This window comes from Neomonachus schauinslandi, chromosome 6, assembly GCF_002201575.2.
Source record: "Neomonachus schauinslandi chromosome 6, ASM220157v2, whole genome shotgun sequence".
Taxonomy (NCBI): Eukaryota; Metazoa; Chordata; class Mammalia; order Carnivora; family Phocidae; genus Neomonachus; species Neomonachus schauinslandi.
The window spans coordinates 110626742-110651733 of NC_058408.1; the positions used below are offsets into that span (position 1 = coordinate 110626742).

The 24992-nt window shown below is 35.5% G+C and overlaps 1 protein-coding gene across 4 annotated transcripts in view; it reads left to right on the plus strand.

Annotated features, from left to right (window-relative positions):
- Nucleotides 1-4825: 4825 nt before the first annotated feature.
- CCSER2 (coiled-coil serine rich protein 2) overlaps nt 4826-24992 on the plus strand; it is a 154696-nt gene continuing 134529 nt past the window's right edge. For all 4 annotated transcript variants that reach the window (XM_021699581.1, XM_021699584.2, XM_044916512.1 and 1 more), the window contains exons 1-2: nt 4826-6244; nt 7699-7895. In XM_021699581.1, the coding sequence (XP_021555256.1) occupies nt 4834-6244; nt 7699-7895 (1608 nt within the window). In that variant the 5' untranslated portion in view covers nt 4826-4833. The remainder of the gene's footprint in view (nt 6245-7698; nt 7896-24992) is intronic.

Sequence of the window (24992 nt, forward strand, 5' to 3'; positions counted from 1 at the left end):
ATAGCAAAGGCATAGAAAGTAGAAAATACAGGATAGATTTTGGGGAATGACCAACAATCATCTTGGCTTGAATGTATAGTACTGCAAAGATAGTGTAGAACCAAATAGAGAAGTTTAATCTTTGTAGTGGATCTTGGGTTTTATTTTGTTGTTCCTGGGCCATGCATAGTTTTTAATCGGTAGAAGGATATGATCAGATCTGTGCTATAAGAGTGTAACTGTTGACAGTTTGAATCAAAGTGAGATGGGAGTCTTAATAATGTAGGAAGCCTCTGTAGAGAGAGATGATGAGGGTAAGAACCAGAGTTACGGAATGGAAATAATGAATTTAGAATATATTTTTAAAGATAAAATTGATAAGTAAAACATATTAAATTGAGGTTTAGGTCTGGAGAAATTGAAATGGTAATTTATGAAGATGTTCTATCTATTGAATAAAAAAATCTTTTGTTTTTTATTCAGACATCTTCTATTTTTGTGCCTTTTAAGTATATTTTATATATTAAACTTAGTTTTGAATAATTGTTTTTGGTTAGATTAAATTGTTGTTAAGTCTTGTTTTCATATTGAGGGGCGCCTGGCTGCCTCAGTTAGAAGAGCATGCAACTCTTGATCTTGCGGTTATGAGTTTGAGCACCCCATTGAGTGTAGAGATTACCTAAAAAATAAATCTTAAAAAAGAGAGTCTTGTTTTCATATTGAATAGATGGTTTTTATTTTTATTTATTTATTTAATGGTTTTTATTTTTAAGACACAGTTTTTTAGTTAAAACTTTTTAAATTGCAAAAATCTGGGCATGTTTAAAATATTTAAATAGTAAAGGTTTAAAGATAAAAAGAAGTCTTCCCTTAACCTAATTCTCACTTCCCTAATGGTAACCACTATTAACACTTTATTGTGTTCAAATATATGTGTGCACTCGTGTCTTTATGTGATTTCTATCATGCTACCTTTATAAAAGTGGGATCCAGTGTACAGTTTCTCAAAGTAGCAAAAATAGTGTGTTCATTTACATGTCCCAAATCTAGTCTTTCTCTATAATGAGAAGCTTCTGTAATAACAAGAAGTGAAAGCATATAAACTTGCAATTACGCTTTGTAATCAATGTTTTAGCATTCTACCTTACTTAGAAATGATCTAGTAAGCCAATGATTATTCATTAGTTAATTCAATTATTTTTTAAGTTACCTTTAAAGTTCTTGAAAATTATGAGTAAGTTGACACTATTAAAACATAATTACTGTTGAAATAAAAAGCTTGTCAGAATAATCACTCAAATTATTTTTTAAAAAATATTTATTTATTTGCCAGAGAGAGAGCGCGCGCGTGCGCGCACAATCAGGAGGAGTGGCAGGCAGAGGGAGAAGCAGGCTCCCCGCTGAGCAGGAAGCTGGATGCTGGGCTCATCCCGGGACCCTGGGATCATGACCTGAGCCAAAGGCACACGTTTAACCTACTCAGCCACCCAGGCGTCCCAAAATAATCATTCAATTTAAACACAGATTTACATTTTCATAATCTTAAACATTGTTGTATGAGTAAGAATGGATTATTTGATCATCAAGCATGTATATGTTTCATTAAAGTTACTCTACTGGAATAAAAATATATGCTTATGTTATATTTAACACTGATAAAAAATCAGAAGACAAACGTACTAGTTTTGTTTGCCAGATACTTAACCTTAATTATGTGAACTTGGTTCTTAAAACCTTTCTGAGTTAGTGTCTGTAAGAATAATTTTTAAAAGTATAACACATTTAAAATATTAGAAGATCAATTTTCTTATTTTCTGGGAATTTTGATAATCGGTATAAATGCATATTTATCTCTGTAAGCTAATCAGAACAGAGCTGCTTTAAGAGACTTTATAATCTAATTTGTTCATAACCTCCAGGGGTAGGAAAGTAATATGTACTTGGGATGAGAAATAAAAGACCTTTCTGAATTATAGATACATAGCCTTACAAACACTAAGAGAGTTTATAGTTTCCAATTCTACAATTTTAACTGTGGCTACAGAATTAACACAGAAACACAAAACCTGACCTGTCTAGATACCAAAGGGCTATTCTTCTTTCTGGTCCATGTGAGATTCTTAATTGATTTGAGTTCAGAATAGGTAAACAGAAGAGATAAATGAACAAATCACTAATGGATCAAATTCTCCTTTTTGTCTCACCCAACACAGCATAGGTCTCTGTAAACCATCAGGGATTAGTAAATGGCAGTCCATGAAGTCAAACTCTCAATCATTGTTACCAAAGTAATTTTTTTTTCTGCCTGCATTCCTGGAGAATGACTTCTTTATCCATCCTTGATATTTTATTAACTTAACCTAGATATGTACTTAGATCTGTGGTTTAATTTTTCCTTCTGTTCTATAGATTTTTTTTTCCCTTTATTTTAGGGATAGTTTCTCTTATGTCTACCTGCTTTTTCTCTTCTATTTGTTTAGTTATTCTGTGTCAGGGATACTAATGATCTTTACATTCAATCTCTGTCCTACATCTTCTATCTAAGTGCTCTGATATCTTTTTTTCTCCTCAATACTCAGGTTATTTTAAGACTTTTCTCCTTGCCAATTAGTTTGATTTTTAGTCTTTGGTTCTTTACTTCCTAATTGATTTCCTTAGCTGATTTTAATTTACCTGTTTTGTTTTTTTTATCTTTGAATTCTTGTATTAAATGTTTGTTCTTATTAGGTTGTTCTTTGTTACAAAGAACTCACTGGGAATTTCCTTATTTCCTTTTGTGTGTTTTCTTTCACTCTGGGTTCTTCCTTTGTTCTGCTTGCTATAGTCATTATTTGTTTCTCTCTTTCCTTCTACTCCCTTGTTTATACAGTTGTGTGGCCATTTCTTTTTATCTTTCTAGGTAGAGACTTAACTAGCTAGGTCAAGACTTGTATTTGCCCTGATAGAACATGGGTGAATTCCCATTGATTCCTTTTTCACCTTAGCTGTGATTTTGTCTCCTCCTTTTACTGCACCCCCTCAATAGACCTGTTGAGCAGTTGTATGCTGTTCTCTGTCTGCTTCTCTGTGATCGAGGGGTATAAGGTGGTGTTGTGGGAAGAACTCTTCTGGTGCTCCAAGCTCTCCTGTCTCCTTAGGTTTTGTTAAATGTCTACTAGCCTCACTCCATCCTGCTGAGGGTGTAGTATAATTTTAGGGGCTTCAGACCCTTCCCTCAAGTCAGAATAGTGCCTTAGTAGTTGATAGGTTCTGGTCCCACTGTGCCTCAGCTGAGATTTCAGAGCTTCTGTGCTGAAGGTGTTTTCCTGGACTTTTCTATGGCATGCCAAACCAGTTTCTATCCAAACTGGAGGATGTTTACTAAAACCTTGAAATTTTATCAACTCACCTGTTTTCCCCATTACTGCTTTCAGGCAGTGTCATCAGGCTGGGAACCAGACCACATTGTACAGAATCTTTTTCTGTCCACTAGTTTTTAAAGTTTAGAGGTGCTTCAACAATTTTTGTTTGAAGCTGGTGACTTTTTGGCTAAAAATTGTATACACACACATGTATATATAATCTTTCTCTTTTATTAGTTACTGGGGATAGGAAGTTCTGAAATTCTGCTTCACCCCACCATCTTTACTTGAATGTCTGTATGATTTCCTAAATATTTACTTTTGACATAATAACATATACATACTCTAGAAACTCTCAATTTTTAAAGTATAGGGATGGCTCACTAAAAAAACAACCAACAAATTATAGTGTTGTAAGAAAATAATTTTAAAAACCGTCAGTGACCCTAAGGCATATATTTTTCTTTTATTCACATTTTGCACTTCTGTATGCTTTTGTAGAATTCTTATATAATCACAGTGAGCATATAGTGAGCAGTAAGCATATAGCATATTATATTTCTGTTAATGTTAGGATAAACATTTTAATATTTCTATCTCATCTTTGTAATCTCATCATGTGACCATGACATATGTTATACCTTATTAAACAGTTAAATAAAGAACACTAGGTGTTTCTAGTTTTATGCTCTTGTCTGTGCATTGAACCCTTTTGTGTTTGTTGTTTTGTGTTACCTTTTAAAATAAATTTGAAAGGTTGAGATTAGTGGGCTAATCAACTTTATTAAAACCATTATACTTTTCACCATGACACCTACTGTAGTATCTATTTATTTTACCAGTTGGAAATTTTTTTGAGATAGTTGCTTAAAATGATACCTGATATCTCCACTGTTAATGTCAGAAGAATTTTTTTTGGTGTTACTGTATTTTTTCCTACATCCTACCATGATTTTAGTAATGAATTTTAAAAATGTATTCCAGTTTTTATAAGATCACATATGCTTTAAAAAATAACAAATCACATTTTATTTTTTAAAGGAGATAATACTATCCGAAGTGAAAAAAATAATTTGGATTGGAAATTGGAAGATGTGTTTTTTATAGAAGTGTTTCTTTTTTAAAAAATACGGTCAACATAGAACACTACATCAAAAACTAATGATGTACTGTATGGTGACTAACATAATAAAAAAAATAATGTCAAAATTGGCAGTCTAGTTTCATTAATTCTGGATTTTGCTATCATTATGCATAGCCTAAGTTTATAAAAGTATTTATAAAAATGTTCTTTAGTTTCTCCTAACATTAATTTATTAATTACTGCATTCAATATTTATTAAGAGCTTTGTAGGAATCATAAGTAGGTTTTGAGCTTTGCTGTATTTCATTGTCTATGAATATACTTATTATGTAATAACCCATGTAATTATGCTTATTTAGGAACCTTTAATCTACTTTTTTGTCTCCTCAGATTCTGTCAAATTTTAAGAACAAATGCATCTTATAGCTCATGGAAGAAAAAACACAAATCAAGACATTTTTGGGTTCCAAATTGCCAAAGTATGGAACAAAATCTGTGAGAAGTACACTGCAGCCAATGCCAAATGGGACCCCTGTTAATTTATTGGGAACTTCCAAGAGTAGCAACGTCAAAAGTTACATCAAAAATAATGGCTCTGATTGCCCATCATCCCATTCATTTAATTGGAGAACGGCAACTAAATACCAGCTCAGTGCACAAAGTGTTGAAGAGCGTAACAGTACTCAGACTTCACATGATAAAGTAATTGATCCTGAAAAACATGCACCTACTCAAGGAATGTTTGATAAAAATGGGATAAAGGGAGGCTTGAAAAGTATTTCTTTACTCACATCAAAGTTAGCAAAGCCATCCACTATGTTTGTGTCATCTACAGAAGAGTTAAACCAAAAGTCTTTGTCTGGACCATCTAGTTTGGGTAAATACACCAAAGGCACATTATTAGGAAGGACTTCATATTCTTCAGTCAGTGCCCCAAAATCACAGTTGAATGGATTGTATGGGAACCGTTCAGCTGGTAGCATACAAAGGCCTAGAGCAAACTCCTGTGCCACCAGAAGCAGTTCTGGAGAAGGCTTAGCACAGTCCCTAGACAATATTAAATCTCTTACTTGTGAAAAAATGGTAAGGTCACAAAGTTTTTCACATTCCATTCAGAATTCATTCCTTCCACCTTCATCTATAACCAGATCACATTCCTTCAATAGAGCTGCAGATCTTACAAAGCCTTATCAGAACCAACAGCTACCCATTAGAGTGCCTCTGAGGTCAAGTATGCTAGCAAGAAATTCCCGACAGTCAGAAGTACTCAATGGGAATGATCACTTAGGATTTGGATTTAATAGGCCTTATGCTGCTGGTGGAAAAAAGTTGGCTTTACCAAATGGCCCAGGTGTAACTTCCACTTTGGGTTATAGGATGGTTCATCCCTCGCTACTGAAATCTAGCCGACCTCCATTTTCTGGCACTATCACAGTTGATGGTAATAAAAATTCACCTGCTGATTCATGTGTAGAAGAAGATGCTGAACTTATGGCTAAGGACAGTGCTACTAATAAGGACCAAGAACTAATTGAAAATGATAGTTATAGAACAGGAAATGACCAGACCATGAAGCATAATGCTAAAATTAGATACCTGAGTGATGATGTGGATGATATTTCCTTGTCGTCTTTGTCATCTTCTGATAAGAATGATTTAAGTGAAGACTTTAGTGATGATTTTATAGATATAGAAGACTCCAACAGAACTAGAATAACTCCAGAGGAAATTTCTCTCAAAGAAGAAAAGCATGAAAATGCACCATCGAAGGATATATTTGATTCCCCCAAGGAAAATGAAAAAAGTAAAACTGACGAGTGGATAGATATAAGTGTCTCTGGTAAATATTAATATTCTTAAGTTTGTTTGCTTTTTCTTAGATAATATAATTGAACTTACATTTAGGATTACCTTTTGATTAATTCCAAGATACTGTCAATTTTGTGGAGGGATGGATCTAGATAAAATTGGGGTAGGGCAACTTTTATCTTCCTATGACTTTTGCTCCCGGTCTTATTTTTCACTATTTAAAACAACAATAAAAATACTCTTCCCTAATGTATCTTAACTTTGTTCTTCTTTGGCTCTCATGTACAGGCCTATTCCTACTGCTTCAGAATTTTTTCTTTTCCCCCACTTCCCTAAACAGTGGCATGCCATTTTAGACTGTCTCTTCCCTTATGGTAATAGATGCTGTTTGTTTAGAGTAAAGCTATGCCAAAGGGTAAATGAGCTAATAATAATACAGGTTATGTTCAATCTAATGAATGTTTTTATCCTAGGAAATTTTCATTTTTTTAGAGGAGGACTTAGATTTCCTATAGTTATACTTTCAGAGGAACTATATTTTTTTATTTTTTATTTTTTAAGATTTTTTTTTATTTATTTATTTGCGAGAGAGAATGAGAGACAGAGAGCACGAGAGGGAGGAGGGTCAGAGGGAGAAGCAGACTCCCCGCTGAGCAGGGAGCCCGATGCGGGACTCGATCCCGGGACTCCAGAATCATAACCTGAGCCGAAAGCAGTCGCTTAACTGACTGAGCCACCCAGGCGCCCGGAACTATATTTTTTTAACTGAGGAAAGTGAGATTAGTACCTATTAAACATTTCCTCTTATACTTGGTCATCCTGGTACTAAAAGTCTGGAGAAAATATATCTTTGTCTCCATATAGCCTGAAAAAGAGCAAACTGAAGGGATTGGGTGTAGGCATGTGATCTGGTCAAGGGTCTAGGCTATGCCTACTAACACAGTTTATTTAGTTCAACCCACTATTTAGTTTAGTTGATACTGTTTTCATAGTAAAACTTTCTCTTTGAAAAAAGCAGCGCATTGATATAAATGCATAAAAACCCTTGACTGTCCGAGGGTCTTCTAGTTAGAAGTGAATACCAGAACAAGTGTTTCTCTTATGAGGAGGCAACTGCAAGGTTAAATGATATATACAGAGTAAGGAGTTTCATGGCCAGTGTGTAAAAGTAAATATCTTAGGAAATATTAAAAGAATATGAAGCTTTATTTATAATTTTAGAAATGTTGCAGAAGTGAAAGATGGCTCCATGAATTTTCTTTTACATAATGTATTGGGAAACATTTCAGTAGGTTATTTAAGATTTTATCTCTGGATCTTTTTTATTATTTAGGATTTAGAAAATGCTATAGTTACTAATACTTTTTTGCCATTTTTTTGCTATAATATATTAAATTATTAGAATTTATAATTTATTTTTGAGAAATATATTTTTGTGAATTAATAACTTTTTTTTTCTTTTTCTTCTTAAAAAATCAATTGAAGACAGGAGTGAATGTACAAAACATACTTCTGGGAATAACTTGATTTCACCAGATACAGATTACAGAGCTGGTTCTTCATTTGAGCTCTCTCCATCTGATAGTTCTGATGGAACATACATGTGGGATGAAGAGGGTTTGGAGCCCATTGGAAATGTCCATCCAGTTGGGAGCTATGAGTCTTCAGAAATGAACAGCATAGTACGTATGAATTTGTATATTCTTTTGCAACATTTTGTTTACCTTACTATGGAAAGACTTGTGATACTGCTTGGATTTTTTTAAGTTTATAAATAGCTCTCCTAGTTTAAAAAAGGAAATTCATATCTGTTAAGAGCCTATAAAACATCTGACCTTAATACATAATAAAGCGTATATTTGTGTCACGTGACACTTGAGTTAAATACACTCTCATACATTATATACACAGACGTAAATATAAATAGATATGCTGTATTCAGGTTAAGCTAAGCTAGTGGTCCTCAAATTTGGGGAGGAAGGCAACGTCTGGATCTAATTTTGGTTGTCATATTGAGGGGCGCTACTGACAAATAGTGGGAAGATGCCAGGGATGCTGCTTAATGCCCTTACAGTGGTATCCACAGCAAAGGATTATCCAGCCCAAGATGTCGGTAGTGCCACTGTTGAGAAATCCTGGGCTAGGCTATGCTGAGGTAACATTTAAGTGCTAACTCAGTGGCTTAACACAATAAAAGCTTATTTTTTACTCTTCCAGAGTCTGTTGTAGGTCTGGAAAACTATATAGGGCAACTTCAGGGTTCTCAGCTGCTTTCATCTTCACCATCACCAAAACAAGGTGGCTTCACCATCTCCTTTTGAGGCCCTATCAAAAGGTCACTGTTGTAGAGGAAGAATGCTGCTAGGTCTCACATGTGCAATTACTTGCCGTGGCCTGCAGATGGCACATGGTACATTTACTCACAACCTATTGCCCCTATTAAGTACTAACGGGGCAAGAAGTGTAATTTTCCTGTGTGCCTGGAAGGCAAGGGAACCAAATATGGGTCAGCACTAGAAGACCTACCATACATTATTATGTGCGTATTTTAAGAGACATTGCACGTAATGTGGCTAATATGCCACATGAGTAAAGTGTAGTTGGGGTGTTTAAAGTGACTCATTGTAATTACTCAGTATATAAAATACGATTTTCCAGTAGTTGTATGGGAAAATTGGTAGTCTTTGTGGATATACTAAATTCCAAGTGGATTTTTTGGAAATGTAATTTTCTATGTTCTCATAAACCTGTGAATTGGAGAAAATAAACATCATTACCAGGGAATTGTTAAATTTCACAGACATAGGACACATATTTAATTTAGAGAGTATCTCTATCTCATTAGATAAAGGAAGTTTAGAAAAGATTATAGATTTAGGGCCTTATGTGCTTTCTTACTAGGACTTTTTAAAGCAAGTATGATCAAAGTGGGAGTGAACATTGTGTCCAGCAGATGGCAGCAATAATCCACTTAGTACCTGACATTTTTCAGAGGTTCCCACTATTTTCAGTTCACTGTTCCTATAACTTAATGATGCCTCTAAAAGAGTTCAGAATGCACCTCGAGGGGCGCCTGGGTGGTTCAGTCGTTAAACGTCTGCCTTTGGCTCAGGTCAGCCCGCGTCGGGCTCCCTGCTCCACGGGAAGCCTGCTTCTCCCTCTCCCAGTCCCCCTGCTTGTGTTCCTGCGCTCGCTATCTCTCTCTCTGTCAAATAAATAAATAAAATCTTAAAAAAAAAAAAAAAAGATGCACCTCGATTGACCATTAGTCTTTAAGATTTCAGAGCTTTTTTTTTTTTTTTTTTAAGATTTTATTTATTTATTTGACAGAGAGAGACACAGCGAGAGAGGGAACACAAGCAGGGGGACTGGGAGAGGGAGAAGCAGGTTTCCCGTGGAGCAGGGAGCCCGACGCGGGCTGACCTGAGCCCAAGGCAGACGTTTAACGACTGAGCCACCCAGGCGCCCCAATCTCAGAGCTTCTGATTTAAGTGGAAAACAGTCTGAGAAAGGATGGAGAATTGATGGTAGATGTTCAAAAAGTGTTAAGATCTCCTACTGGGATAGTGGATTTACCATTTTTGTCCTGAAATTCTATCAGTTTTTGCTTTTTATATTTTGAGTATATTTTGTTAGGTGTGTACTTGTTGAGAATTGTTTTCTTGGTGAAATTGGACTTAAAGTCATAATTTAGTGAGCTCTTTTCCTCATGTTTTTTGTCTTAAGGCCCTTTTTTCAGATATTAGTATATTTTATCATTTTTATTTATGTATGTTCCATGCTTTTACCATGAACCTTTTGATACATAGCAAATAGGTTATAATTTTTTTAAATTACAATTTCTCTTTTTCTTTTAACCAGTGAGTTTAGTCCTTTTATGTTTGCATTTATTGATATACTTGGAATTCATTCTGCCATCTTACTATTTTTAATTGTCTCACTTTTTCTCCTTTTTTTTTTTTTTTGCCTAGAGTAGTTTAAATGAATATTTAAACTTAACCCAAAAAGAACTTTAACATATTCTCATTTTTCTTGGCCTCCCTGTCCCTCTCACCAAAGTCCATGTCCCCACCCCCTTCACCCCCAGTTCCCCAGCCACCCTCATGGTTGTTCTCTACAACAGTGCTCCTTCCGGTTCAGGTCAAGATAAGGAGCTTTCATTAGAACGTGAGTCAACTGTGTCACTACTAACACAGTTTAGTTCAACCCACTATTTAGTTTAGTTGATACTGTTTTCATAGTAAAACTTTCTCTTTGAAAAAAGCAGTGCATTGATATGCATTTTGGTGGGAGCTCCTCCTTATCTTGTCATGGACCCTAACAAACAGTTTGTAGACTGACTACTTTGCATAGTGCTTATCTAGAATCTAGGTAATTTTTTTTTGTTTAAATATGAATAGTGTTTTGTTGAGGTATAATTTACATTAAATAAAACGCACAAATATTTTTCATACAGCACAGAGAATTTTGAATATTTTTATATAATTGTTTAAGTCATCCACATTGTGATAGAGGATATTTCTATCACCCCAGAATGTTTCCTGTGCTTTTCAGTCATTCAACCCCTCCCCCAAAGGCACACCCTGTTTTGATTTATATCACTATAGATTAGTTTTGCCTATACTTCATATAAGTAGAATTATAAACATGCCTATTTTATATCTGGCTTCTTTGAGTCAATATTTTGTACTTTTTATAGTTTGTTTCTTGTTTTGTTATATAAATTCCTTTGTGTGAAGGTAGTACAACTTACTTTATCCCACTTATTGATAGACATTCAGGTTGTTTCCAGTTTTTGGCAACTGCTACTGTTGGGAAGATTTTGCTACATGTTTTTGGGTAAACATTTATGCATTGGTAAAATATGTAGGAGAGGCACCACTGGGTTATCGGGTATTTATGTATATAGCTTCAGATACTATTAGTTTTCCAAAGTGGTTGTACCACTGTACAGTACCACTGGTAGTAAATGAGCATTCTAGAAATTCCACTTTCTTTTGGTGGTGTCTGTCTTTTTGCATTTTTGCTATTCTGATGGGGGTATAGTATTGCACTGAGATTTTTGTCTTGTGTTTTGTGAGAACTGCTTGTTGAGCACCTTCACCTATGTTTACTCACCCTTAGGATATCCTCTTATATGACATGTCTTATATTAAGCTGTATTTTTTCTTTTTGGTTTGTAAAAACCCCTTCGTATATTTTGGATATAAATTTTTTTACACACATATATACATACACATTTATATACATGTATGTGTATATATTTCATACATATGGGTTGCTTTTAAAATCTCTTAATAGTGTCTTTTGTTGAGTAGAAATTAACAATTTCAATATAGTGTAGTTTACATTTTTTCCTTTGTTGTTAGCACTGTTTTGAACTGCAAAATTTTCATTTACCCCAAAGTCTTAAAGATATGTTCCAGTGTTTTCTTCTAAAAGGTTTGTTTTTTAGCCTTTTACATTTAGATCTATGAGACACCTGGAAATTCTTTTTGTGCATGTTATGAGGTAGAGGTCAAGATTAACTTTTTTCTTTTTTTGAGAAGTTTTTGTTCCCTACTCTACTGCAGAGTTATCTTTGTTATAAATCAGTGATTGTACCAATATATTTCTTGACTCTCTTTTAGTTCATTGGTCTCTTCTTTTATCCATGTGTCAGTGCTATACTGTTTTTATTTCTGTAGCTTTAAGTATTGACATCTGGTAATGTAAGTCTTACAGCTTTTTCTTTTCCAAGGTTTCCCTAGCTCACCTTTTGCAGTCTCTTTAATTATTAGAATGAACACGTCAATTTCTACAAAGAACCTTCAGGGATTTTGAATGGGATTGCATTAACTTTGTAAATCAGCTTGGGAAGAATTGACATGTTTACTACAGTGAATCTTCCAATTCATGAATATGGTGTGTTCTTCCATTTACTTGGGACTTCAGAAATATTTCTTGCTAATGTTCTCTATAAAAATTTATACATATTTGCTTTATTTTTAGGTATTTGATTTCATCAATATAAATGGTACCACTTTAAATTTTTATTTTCTTCGTTTTTGTTGTATGTACAAATATATTTGATTTTTGTATTTTGAGCTGTTTTTCCAGTGACCTTGGGGAATTCACTTATTAGTTTTAATAATTGCCTGGAATTTCTACATATACTGTGAAGTCATACCGTTTGCAAAGTCTCCATCTTCCCATCCTCCCTTTTATTGGATGTGTTAGGACCTCCACCATAACGTTGAATTGAAAAGGTGATAGAATTTCAGCAAAGTTTTAATAGTCCACCATTAAAATTTCTGTGTGTGTGTGGTGGGGGTGGTTATAGATATCTTTCATCAGATTAAGCAAGTTCCCTTTTGTTTCATTTGATTTTTTTTTTTTTTGTGAGTAGATGTTAATTTTTCTCTACATTTATTAAAATCATCAAAAATTTTTTTCCTGTTATATGTTATCTGTTAGTGTGGTAGATTACATTTCTTGATTTTCAAATGTTAAACCACCTTCTATTCCTGGAATAAATTCACTTGGTTGTGATGTATTATTCTTTTAAATGTTGTTGGGCTTGATATCCTAATAGTTTATTTAGATTTGTTGCATTTATGTTCATGAGCAAGATGGCTCTATCTTTTCTTTTCTTTTCATATTTGGTATCAGGGTTGTGCTGGCATCATAAATGAGTTGAGAAGTATTCCCTGTTTTTTTTGCCCTTTCAAGGAATTTATGGACAGTTGATATTCCCCTTTCTTAAATGTCTACAAATTCACCAAATAAAACTTTAGAACCTGGAGTTTCCTTTGTGAGAGGTTTTTAATAACAGATATAATGTTTTAAGTAGATATGCCCATTAAGATATATAGGTATAGTTTTTGTGTGTGTTGCTTTTTGAGAATTTGTCAATTTCATCTAAGTTTTCATTTCTTGGTGAAAGTTATTCAGGGAGCTCCTGGATGGCTCAGTCGGTTAAGTGTCTGACTCTTGATTTCAGCTCAGGTTATGATTTCAAGGTTGTGAGGTCCAGCCCAGTGTTGGGCGTTGCACTGGGTGTGGAGTCTGCTTAAGATTCTCTCTCTCCCTCTCCCTCTGCCTCCCACCCCCGTACCCCACTCATGTGCATGCTCTCTCTCTAAAAAAAAAAAAAAAAAAAAAAAAAAATTACTCAGGATTACCTTACCTTTTTTTTTTTTAAGATTTTATTTATTGAGAGAGAGAGAGAGACAGAGGTAGCAATAGAGAGCATGCACAGGGAGGAGAGGGAGAAGCAGGCTCTCCGCTGAGCAGGGAGCCTAATGTGGAGCTTGATCCCAGAATCCCGGGATCATGACCTGAGCTGAAGGCAGGCGCCTAACCAACTGAGCCACCCAGGCACCCCCAGATTATCTTATCTTTTAACATCTTTATGGTATTATAGTAATGTCTACTGAGCTCTTGCTATAGTCCTGGCATTAAGTATCTTATATGTATGACCTTATTTAATCTTTATAGCAACCCCATGAGATAGTCAGAGATGATACTCAAAATACTCAACACCGGTATCACCATGGCTATTCACACTATTCAGGCATGTACTTTCTAATATCAGCCCAAGAGGTAGGTGCTGTTATTATCTCCATCTTATTAAAAAAAAGGAATAAGCATAGAATCCAAGGATATACAGCTAGTACATGGATTTTTAACTTAGCTTGTTCCAGAGCCCTGGCTCTTAATCACTGTGCTATATTGCCTCTCAATATGCAAAATACCTATATGGTCCTAGGACAGGAAAGGATGTCTTAAACACACACACACACACACATACTCACTAAAAACCATAAAGAAAAAAATTACTAAATTTAATTACATCAAGGGCACCTGGGTGGTTCAGTCGGTTAAGTGCTACCTTTGGCTCAAGTCATGATCTCAGGGTCCTGGGATTGAGTCCCACATCAGGCTCCCTGCTCAGCGGGGATCCTGTTTCTCCCTCTCCTTCTGCCTCTCCCCCTGCTTATGCTCTCTCTCTCAAAGAAATAAAATCTCAAAAAAATTAATTACATCAAAATTTAAAACTAGGGGCCCCTGGGTGGCTCAGATGGTTAAGCGTCTGCCTTCGGCTCAGGTCATGATCCCAGGGTCCTGGGATCAAGCCCCACATCGGGCTCCCGGCTCGGCAGGGAGCCTGCTTCTCCCTCTGACCCTCTCCCCTCTCATGCTGTTTCTCTCTCGCTCGCTTTCTAAAAAATAAATAAATAAAATCTTTAAAAAAAAAAAATTTAAAACTAGACATAGATAATAAATAAAAACAAAGTTAAAAACCACTGGCTAAGAGATTATTTGTGATACATTTAACAAGAATTAGAAGTCAGATCACATGATAAATTTTCCTTATCAATAAGAAAAAGGCAAAATAATACAACAGATAGAAGATAATAAAATAGTAAATAGCTAATGTGTACTGAGACATACAATTTCACACTCACCAGACTGGCTAAAATTTTAGTCAGATAATAGCAAGTGGGGTGAATATGACAAACAATAGAAATCTTTCTTCACTGCTGGGAAGGATAAATTGCTAAATCATTTTTGGAAGATACTTGACAACATGTAGTAAAGTTGAAGATCCAAATATGCACTGTTCCAGTAATGTTATTCTTAGGTTTATATCCTAAAGAAACCCTAACATATATGATCAGAGACATGAATAAGAATGTTTATTGCTGTACTGTCGTCGTCTTCTTCTTATTATTATTAGGGATAACTTAAATGTTCATTTGCAGGGAAACAAATTAACATATTTAAGTGATCTTATATAGTATATTATACATATTATACAGCAGTAAAAATGAATGAACTTACACTTACAATACACATGTACCACAAAAATGTAAAACTAAAAAAAAGAAGTTGCAGAACATTATGTATCACTTATATAAGCTGTAAAAACACATATAAAACAATATTATTTACTGTTCACAAATACATAAATGTATTAAAGGGAAAGAAAGCCATTCCTCCAAGAGCCCTGGTTCCTTTTAATGGAAAATGTTTTGAAGCCGAATTCTGGGGGCTAGGTATACTCACTGCTGTTGAAAAGTTGCTGCTCCCAGGCATCTTCAGTGGACAGAAAGAGGGAATATAAGTGTGTGTGTTTATTTATATACATACACATTTACATTAATATTTATTTCTACATTATCTATATATTGAAAACCATGAGTTCATACTAATACCTCCAATTCCAATCCAATGCCACAGGATTCATTCAAATTTTCTTTCTATATTTGCAACCTCCCTTCTCTGATGGTGATAAACCTGGCTTCTGTTATCCTTAAAATATTTACTTATTTGATCTGTTTCCCTCTATGTAACTGATTTCTGTTCTTTGCCACCACTTCCTCTTTCCCATTTATGTCTTTCTCATCCTACCTGGGCTCTGAAACCCCTACAATGGGTCACAGACCATGCATGGATGTTTCTACCCTGTTTGGGCTCTGATGTACCATATCAGGCCATCCCCCACATATATTCTGCTTAAATTCTTATATCTCATACCAGGCCAACCTCCTGTCTCAAATGCTCCCTCTTCACTCTCATCATTACCCCTAATGTGCTTAAGCCCTGATGTACTAGGCCCACCTGGGCATGGATGCTCTTTTCACATTATTTGGGCTCTAATTTCCCATGTTCACTGTCCCTCTGTATGTATGCCTTCCTTAGCTTGCTCAGTCTCTGACTCCTCATGCCTCACTCTTCCACCCCCAATCCCTACCTGCCAATTTGAAAGAATATTTATGAAGATGCTCTTGGACATCTTAATCTTAATAATATGGGTACAGTATAAACATTCCCAGACCTGTACATGTATCTGTTTTATTATCAAAGCAAATGATAAAAAATTCATAAAAATCATGAAAAATGCTTCTATATGTAGTAAATTTTATAGAATCTGTATTATTTTATGTGATTAATATGAAAATCTGGGTCTGGAAGTATCCAGACAGCTAAAAGGTTCATTTTTCAAACACTGGTTAAATTCAGAGTTTGACATGAACTGCTCTGATTTTTAGGAAATGTGAATTAGATTATTATAATGGTCAGTGAAATTAATTATAATCAATGAGGAAAGTGAACAGTGTCTTGTGTTGGAAGGATTTATGAGAATCTGGGATTGGCTCAACCATAAAGATTTAAGAGGCATCTATTGCAAAACTGCTTTTTCAAACGGGCAAAAGTAGTATTTATTTGGAAAAAATATAGCACATATAATACTGTCTTTGTTGTGTATCTGTAGCAATAAAGAACTACATAATCTCAGAAATTAGAAAAATCTCATTAAGGATGCTGGGCATTCTGATTTTTATTGTTTTTGTAATCAGATTCAGACTTTAATTAAAAACACATTTATAAATCTATAGGTGTATTAGTTTTTTCTTATTGCTGTGACAAATTACCAAAAATCTTAATAGCTTAAAACAACACAAACTTATCTTACTGTCTTAGGACCCAGGCCCCCACTGGACTAAAAAAAAAGGTGGGCAAGGCTTTCCTTTTGAAAGCTCTAGAGGGGAATCTCTTTCCTTGCGTTTCTAGCTTCGAGGCTGCCGCGTTGCTCGGCTCATAGCCCCTTCCATCTGCAGAGCCAGCAATGGCAGGTTGAGTCTCACCTCATGTTACTATGACCTTGTCTCCCTCTTCTATTTAAGGACCCTTGTGATTACATTGGGCCCAACTGGATAATCCAGTATACTGCCCTATTTTGAGGTCTCCTCATTGGCAATCTTAATTCATTTGTAACCTTAATTCTTCTTTGCCATGTAACCTAACATATTCACAGGTCCAGGGATTAAAATATGGACATCTTTGAGGTGGCCATTATTCTTCTACCTAGCCTTAGAGTTTTTTTTAAATAATACGATTATTATATTATTTTGAAGTTGACAAATTTAGCTCTAGTACTAAAAATAAAATAGTAAATTTTAAGCACGGTTTAGCCAAACTCATTTTTTTCAATTTAAGTTACTCTAAACTGATGACATAGTTATTGAAGTGGCCTTCACTAAGGTTTGTCATTGCTGTAGCTAATCATAGGTTTTATTATTTGGAGATATTTGAATATTTTTACTTGTAATATTTGATATCTTCCAATAACTGGAAATAACTTATAGCAGCTTGTGTGTGTATGTTTGTATTTTCATGTTAGGTGTGCTGCACTATGAACTATGATTTTAAATAAAAGGAGGATGGGATTACTTTATAACTCCCAGCTTTTGTTTTCTTGGACATTGGACCAATATATACTCTGGCAATTTATACATTTACTCTGAATTTTCATTTTAGATCTATTGGTCATACCTATCACAATGGAGATTGTTTACTACTCTTTCCCACCCTTCATTATTCAGTTTTATGAGATTTTGCATTTGTTTCCATTCATCCACTTGGCAGTGCTATATTGAGTCTTTTATATACAGAAAAATTAGATGCTGTAGAATTGAGGACATAGAGATCATTTACTCTTATCCACTAATTTTATAGATAAGGACATCAAAGCCTAGAAAAGTTAAGTCACACAATCACTTAAGAGATACAGAGGAATTAGAAGTTGGAATAAACCAGCTCCCAGTTTATTGTCTCTACTGTACGATGTGGCACCATAAATTTATACTGGGTTTCTTCTTTAAGGTAAAGAAGGTGCTATTCACTGTTGTATTCTGTTTTCTCTTTGTTATTAAATGTCTGCCTTTTGGAAAATTGTTCCTTTTCAATCTTACTGGAGAATATCTTTTTTTTTTTTTTAAGATTTTCTTTACTTATTTGACAGAGAGAGCATGCACAAGCAGGGGGAGCGGCAGGCAGAGGGAGAAGCAGGCTCCCTGCTGAGCAAGGAGCCTGTTGCAGGACTCGATCCCAGGACCCCGGGATCATGACCTGAGCCGAAGGCAGATGCTTGATACCAGGTGTCCCTATCTTTTTTGAAAATCGAAATTTACAGATTAATTGCTTCTCCTCTTGTCTCTGCCCCAAACTATAGTAGACTAGAAGAATGGAAAGGGGAAAGGCTAATCTATGGTTGGATCGTTGATTTGTTCAGCATGTGTTTTAAATTTCCACTGTGTGCTCTGTACTCTAGTTACTGAGAAATACATGTGAATAAAGAGACAATTGCTGCCTCAACAGAAACTTATGATCCACATTAAGAGAGGAGATATACTTAATTCTGACCATTAAAGGAAGATTCCATGTGTGCTTTTAATTAATACATGTTAACACATTTTGAGTTCAGAGTTTGGGGAAAAGTTTGTATGGCATCTCAAGAAAAGCTTCTCTATGAGTTTAAAATGAAAGAACAGTTGTATTTTTTTTTTGTTTAATTTCTGCCTCCTGTTTCTTTGGGATATATTAATAGGATCCAGCAAAGCTGTAGCCTCAGGCTGCCAACCTGTTTTTGTAAATAAAGTTTTATTACAGTGCAACCATGCCTTTTAATTTATATATAGTCTGTGGCTGCTTTCATGCTGCTATGGCAGGATTGAATAGCTGCATCAGAGACTGTATTGCCCACAGACCTAAAAATATTTACTATTTGGTCTTTTTTTTTTTTTTTAAGATTTTATTTTTTATTTATTTGAGAGAGAGAGGGGCAAGCAGATGCCACACTGAGCGCGGTGGAGCCCGATGTGGGACTCGATCCTAGGACCCTGAGATCATGGCCTGAGTTGAAATCACAAGTCAGACGCTTACCTGACTGAGCCATCCAGGTGCCCCTACTATTTGGTCTTTTAAGAAAGTTTGCTGACTCCTGCATTAGAACACTACAGATAATTTTAAAGATTCAGAAATTAATTTTTCAAACTCAATATAAGTCTATATAAGCTCTTTAGGCTTTCATTTTTCTTTTTGTTATTTCTAGCACCATTCTTTCTCTGGCCTCCAGTGGAAGGCATCCATCAATCCATTCGACATATTTGAATGACTGTTATGCGCAAGATGTTGAGGATACATCGATCAGGCAGCTATAGCTTTTATTTTAGTGGTGCTTGTGTCCTAATGAGGCCGATGTGGTTGAAATATTTAGCTAACTTAGTAACTATCTTCAGTTAGTAAGTGGGGAAAGTTCTACAGAGGAGAATTACAAAATATGAAAGTATGTTACTGGAAAACCTGGTCTAGTGTGGGTGTTAGGTAAGGCGTTTTTTGGAAATGATATTTAGGCTAAGTTGCCCTAGGGTTAAAAGGGTATATGTAGTTGCAAGGATGTTACCTGTTTTAGTAAACAGCATATGAGAAGGCCTTGAGGCAGGAAGGGATTATGGAATATTTGAGGAACTATGAGAAGGCTACTATAGCTTGAGCACTGACATGGAAGGGAGGAGTGGCAGGAGAGAGGCTATAAATACAGGCTCTTATGGGGCTCAAAGGATTTGGATCTTTGTCCTAAAAATTGAAGGGGAACTGATGGACGGTTTTAAGCTTGAAAGGGACATAATTTGATTTACATTTAAAAAATGCTCTGTATGAAGATTGAATTAGAAGGGAGCTAGACAAGATGCTGGAAGCTATTGTTCCTGAAGACGGATGGTAGTGGCTTGGGCTAAAGTGGTAGCAAAATGGAGATCTAGAGGGGTAGGTGATTTTGAAAACAGGTTTAGTGGGTGCAATTGGTAAAATTGAATTATTTGTTAACTGTAGGGGAGAAAAGTGTTACCTCCTCACTTTTAGAAGTTCTGACTAATATTGTTGGTTCTATTCATTCTGCCCAAATCATCCTAAATTGTTAGTTTGACTTGTTATTTTTCTCTTGGTTTTCCCATTACTTCTAATGTCAAATCTAAACTCTTTGACTGGTTCTTATGCTGGTCTGTCTGGTTGCTTTTAACCTCCTATTATTAGGAGAATATACTGGAATATACTTGATATTTCATTCTCTCTCTCATCACTCTTAGGTTTCTGGCACTAAGTAAGTGCTCAATATATAGTTGTTGGAATGGGTGCTGTGATGACATGCCATTTAATTTGAGATAAATAGAAAAACTTAAAGGTACTGTTTAATGCTATTCAGTATTTTTCCATTCATATTGTGACATAACCTATTTACAAAGTAAGTTTCTAAGGTACCACGTGTCATAATGGCAAGGTACAAGTAACTAAAAATGTGACATTAGCATGGATGTCATAGTGGAGGGATAGCTTACAGAAAGTTGAGACCGTCTTCATACAGGTAAATGAAAATTTTAAACTGATACTGATACTTTCAGCTGTGCTGTGATATAGCATACAGAACTTGAACACATAGAAGGATTTAATCCAACTCAGCTTTTGTTGTTTGTTTTTTTTAAGATAAGGGGATAAAATGAGATAAGGAAACTAAATTTTTTTTAATTTATATTTTTTTGCCAAACTAGTAAATCTTCCATTTGCATTTAATTATTAATGTAGGGTTATTTTTGACCCGTTAATGTAACTTTTATATATGAAAAAAAGTTTAAATTTATCAAATATAGTTGTGATGACCCTTTAAACACAATATTTTTCTTCACTCTACATTATTTCTTATGGATTGTTTATTACAATCTGAAGTTTAATTTAGTAATTATGTATTGAGCTTCTGCTATGTTCCAGACATATTGTTAAGTGCTGAAGATACTGATACAGATAAGGTTATCTTTGTCCTTAATGAATACAAAGTCTAGTATGATTGGCAGATATAAATTAATTATCATACTGTAATTTTATAAGTGATGTGCATGCTATGATTAGTATGCATGTGGTCTCAAAATAATGCAGATGGAAGGTTAACTCCGTGTGTGTGTGTTTGGAAGGTTTCAAAGAGGAAGTTATGTCTGAGTTGAGTTTCAGTGAATGAATACAAAGTTGACCAGTCGGCCAAGGAAAAGAGAGGGTGAACATTCATTTTAGGCATTGAAAACAGCATATTAAACTCCATTTGATGTAATGTGCAATAAGTCTGATGCTCAGCTAAAATGGGCACTCAGTGATGCACTGTAACTTGACTGGTTTTTTTGTTTTTTTGTTTTTTTGTTTTAAAGATTTTATTTATTCACTTGACAGAGAGAGACAGCGAGAGCAGGAACACAAGCAGGGGGAGTGGGAGAGGGAGAAGCAGGCTTCCTGCCGAGCAGGGAGCCCGATGTGGGACTCGATCCCAGGACCCTGGGATCATGACCTGAGCCGAAGGCAGACGCTTAACGACTGAGCCACCCAGGTGCCCCAAACTTGACTGGTTTTAAGGACAGAAAATTGAATCTCAAGGAAATTCAGACTACTGAAGGAGTTGGGGCCATTAAATACATTCATTTTTCCATCATCCAACAAGAGTACTACACCAGATCACCAATGCATTTGGCATTTCAATTTATTAAACATTATTATGATTTTGTTAAATCAACATTTTTAAGTAGAGCCTCCAGGGTGCTGTATGGTGAGCCAAAAGACCGCAAGAGAAACAAAGAGAAGTTTACTACTCACAGGCTATGGAGGAAGTATACCCCTTGTCTTGAGGGACCACCCAGGAAGGTCAAGGCAGGGTACAGGCAGAAAGAGTGAGGAACTGGGGCACCTGCCTTTATTAGGGTCTATGGGTGGAGTGCTTTGGGGTTCCTTTTTGGGGTAAGGTGGATTGTCCAGTTAGACCATAAAGAGCAAGGGTTTTGGTAAGCTTCACAGGGGTTTTACCTAAGGGCCACACAAGGGGAAGGTGTTGGGAGGCAAGGAACTTAACATTTGCTTGTGACTGTGGGCTGTTATCTAGGGCTTGTACTTGTACAAGGGATTAGTGTCAGTTTAAGGCCCTTGCAGGCAGCTTGGCCAAAAATGTAAGCCGAGGCAGCAATATGATGGAATAGTTCAGCTAAGCTCTCAACAAACATACATGTTAACTGAAATCTGCCACCCACCATTATAATCAGTGTGGCTAAAATTATTCATCTGAAACCTGTAAAGGCTAAAGTAAATTTTAAAAAGATCTAAGTCAAGTCAAGCAGAATTTGACTTGGGTTTTTTGCCAAAGTCTACAACATATTACAAGACTGGCAGGGCAGAGACAGTTTACCTACCTCCTAGTAGAAGTCCCACACAGGATCACACACTGACTCATCTCTCCTTCCTTTTCATCGGGTGATGTGCTTATGTGTTGGCCTTTGTCTCTTTCAGCCCACTGGGAAGTACCACAGAAAGGAGGGAACAGATGCTTAAACTATAAAGTTCTCAGGCAATAGGAATAGGATTGGATTTAAAACAGAAGAAACATGGGGCACCTTGGTGGCTCAGTCGTTAAGCGTCTGCCTTCGGCTCAGGTCATGATCCCAGGGTCCTGGGATCGAGCCCCACATTGGGCTCACTGCTCAGCGGGAAGCCTGCTTCTCCCTCTCCCACTCCCTGTTTGTGTTCCCTCTCTCGCTGTGTCTCTCTCTGTCAAATAAATAAATAAAATCTTAAACAAAAACAGAAGAAACAGAAATGTCTTATTATAGAATTAAAGAAACAGAATATATTTGATTTCTTTTGCTGTTTTAACGAATTACCACAAACCTAGTGTCTTAAAACAACACACGTTTAATTATCTTATAGTTCTGTAGGTGAGAAGTCAGATACAGGTCTCAGTGGGCTAAAATCAAGGTGTCAGCAGGGCTGTGTTCATTTTGGAGGCTCTAGGGGAGAATCCTTTTTTATTTTTATTTTTTTTAACCTTTTCCAGTTTCAAGCAGCTGCCCTTGAATTATGACCCTCCCCACTTCCTCCATCTTTAAAGCCAGCAACACTGTGTCTCTTTCACCACTTTTCCTCTGCCTCCCTCTTGCACTCTAAAGATGATTACAGTGGACCCACCTAGATAATCCAGGATAAAATCCCTATTTTAAGGTCAGCTGACTGGCAGCCATAATTCCACCTGCAACCGTAATTCCTCTTTTGCTGTGTAACTTAACATATTCACAGGTATTATTCCAGGGATTATTCTCTTTATCAGGAAAATTATTTCATTTCTCCGGAATTCCTATTTTTATTGCAGTAGAATTCTTAAAATATTTTGTGAGAAATCATAATTTCAGCATGGAGATCCCAAAATGAAACAGTGAGTAGTCATTTCTTCCTCTGGAGCTCTTAGATTTGTGACCCTGTATACTGTGTTTCTTTTTGTAAGGTGTTCCTGGGTATTAAGGTGGGTTTGTTCCTGGGAATAATGGAGGAAAATCTAAGATGAGCATTTCTTGAGAGCAAAAGAGAAATTTATAAAGCATTGAGCTATAGCTGAAGTCTTCTCTTTCTAGTTACATAATTCACAGGAAATAACAATGATGAGTGGTCATTTAATTAAAAAAATTTTTTTTTAATAGTTTTGTGTCATAGGGTATTCTTTGTAAAGAATTTGTGTAGAAATGTCAATAGAGCCCTGTTCTCTTGGTCTGGGAACAAGCTCTATTTTAAGGAAATTTCTTCTGTAAAATGTTTGTATTGTAGTGATATTTTATAAGCTTATTTAAACTTGGTCACTGTCATCACATCTGGCCATTGGAGTTTTCTTTACGGTTAGACTAACTGCCTCAGCCTTTATTTCAGGTAGAGTCTTGTAGCAGTACTACATCTGAAATCTCTCTGAGCAGGGATTTTTTAATATTGTGGTGGGAGTGAGAGACAAGGAAGAACTCTGGATTAGAAGTTACTGAGGCTGAGTGTTAGTCTGGATTCATTTTCATTCACTATGTTTTGGGTATCTATGAGATAATCACAAACAAGAATTTTTGAAGCCTTCTTAAATGAGGAGTTTGATCCATTATCCTTTTCAAATCTGGAAATTTTTCTTTTCTTTTTTTATTATTTTATCCCCTCCCTTGTTTCTGTGCCCTTTCCCTAGAACTTCTCATAGTTGGTTATTATATCTCACATGAGCTTATGAGCTTCCATTCTCTCCTGTTTTTCTATTTCTGTTCATTCTTCTTCTATTATTATTATTATTATTTATTTATTTATTTGTCCTTTGTCTTTCTGAGAGATTAATTCTTAGAGTCTGTCTTCTGGCCCTTTATGTTAAATTTTTAAATCAGGCAGTTACTTAATTTTTTGTAGAAAATTTCACACCTATTCAAACCTAGAGAGAAGAGTCAAGGGGGTTCACTATACCAGTTATTCAACTTAAAGGATGATCAAAATCATGGCCTTTTTTCATTTATATCCCGATTCACCCACTCCTCTCCCTAAACAGGATTAATTTGAGTGAGTCTTACACATCATCATGATTTATGTGATACAATAATGTAATATAAAATATTTATTTATTTAAATTTATTTATTTGAGAGAGAGAAAGAGCATGAACCGGGGGCGGGGGGGGGCACAGAGTGAGAGGGAGAAGCAGACTCCCCGCTGAGCAGGGAGCCTGACACAGGGCTCGATTCCAGGACCCTGCGGTCATGACCTGAGCCAAAGGCAGACACTTAACTGACTGAGCCACTCAGGCACCCCTAAAATTTTTATATGTAAATGTACACTTGTACATTTATATGTAGATATTCCACTATGCCTTAATAATTAGTTATTTCTCAATGTTTTACTAATAGATAAGGACTCTTGTTCAGACATAGCTAAATTTCATTACTGTACCTCTAAAAAATAAGTCATTTCTTAATATCATTAAGATCCTAGTAAATACTCAATTTTTAGTAAACTTTTGAGTTTTAGTTTTTTTTTTATTTGAATTCAATTAGCCAACATATAGTACATCATTAGTTTCAGATGTAGAGTTCAATGATTCATCAGTTTTGAGTTTTAGATTTACAGAATTATTGCAAAGATAGTA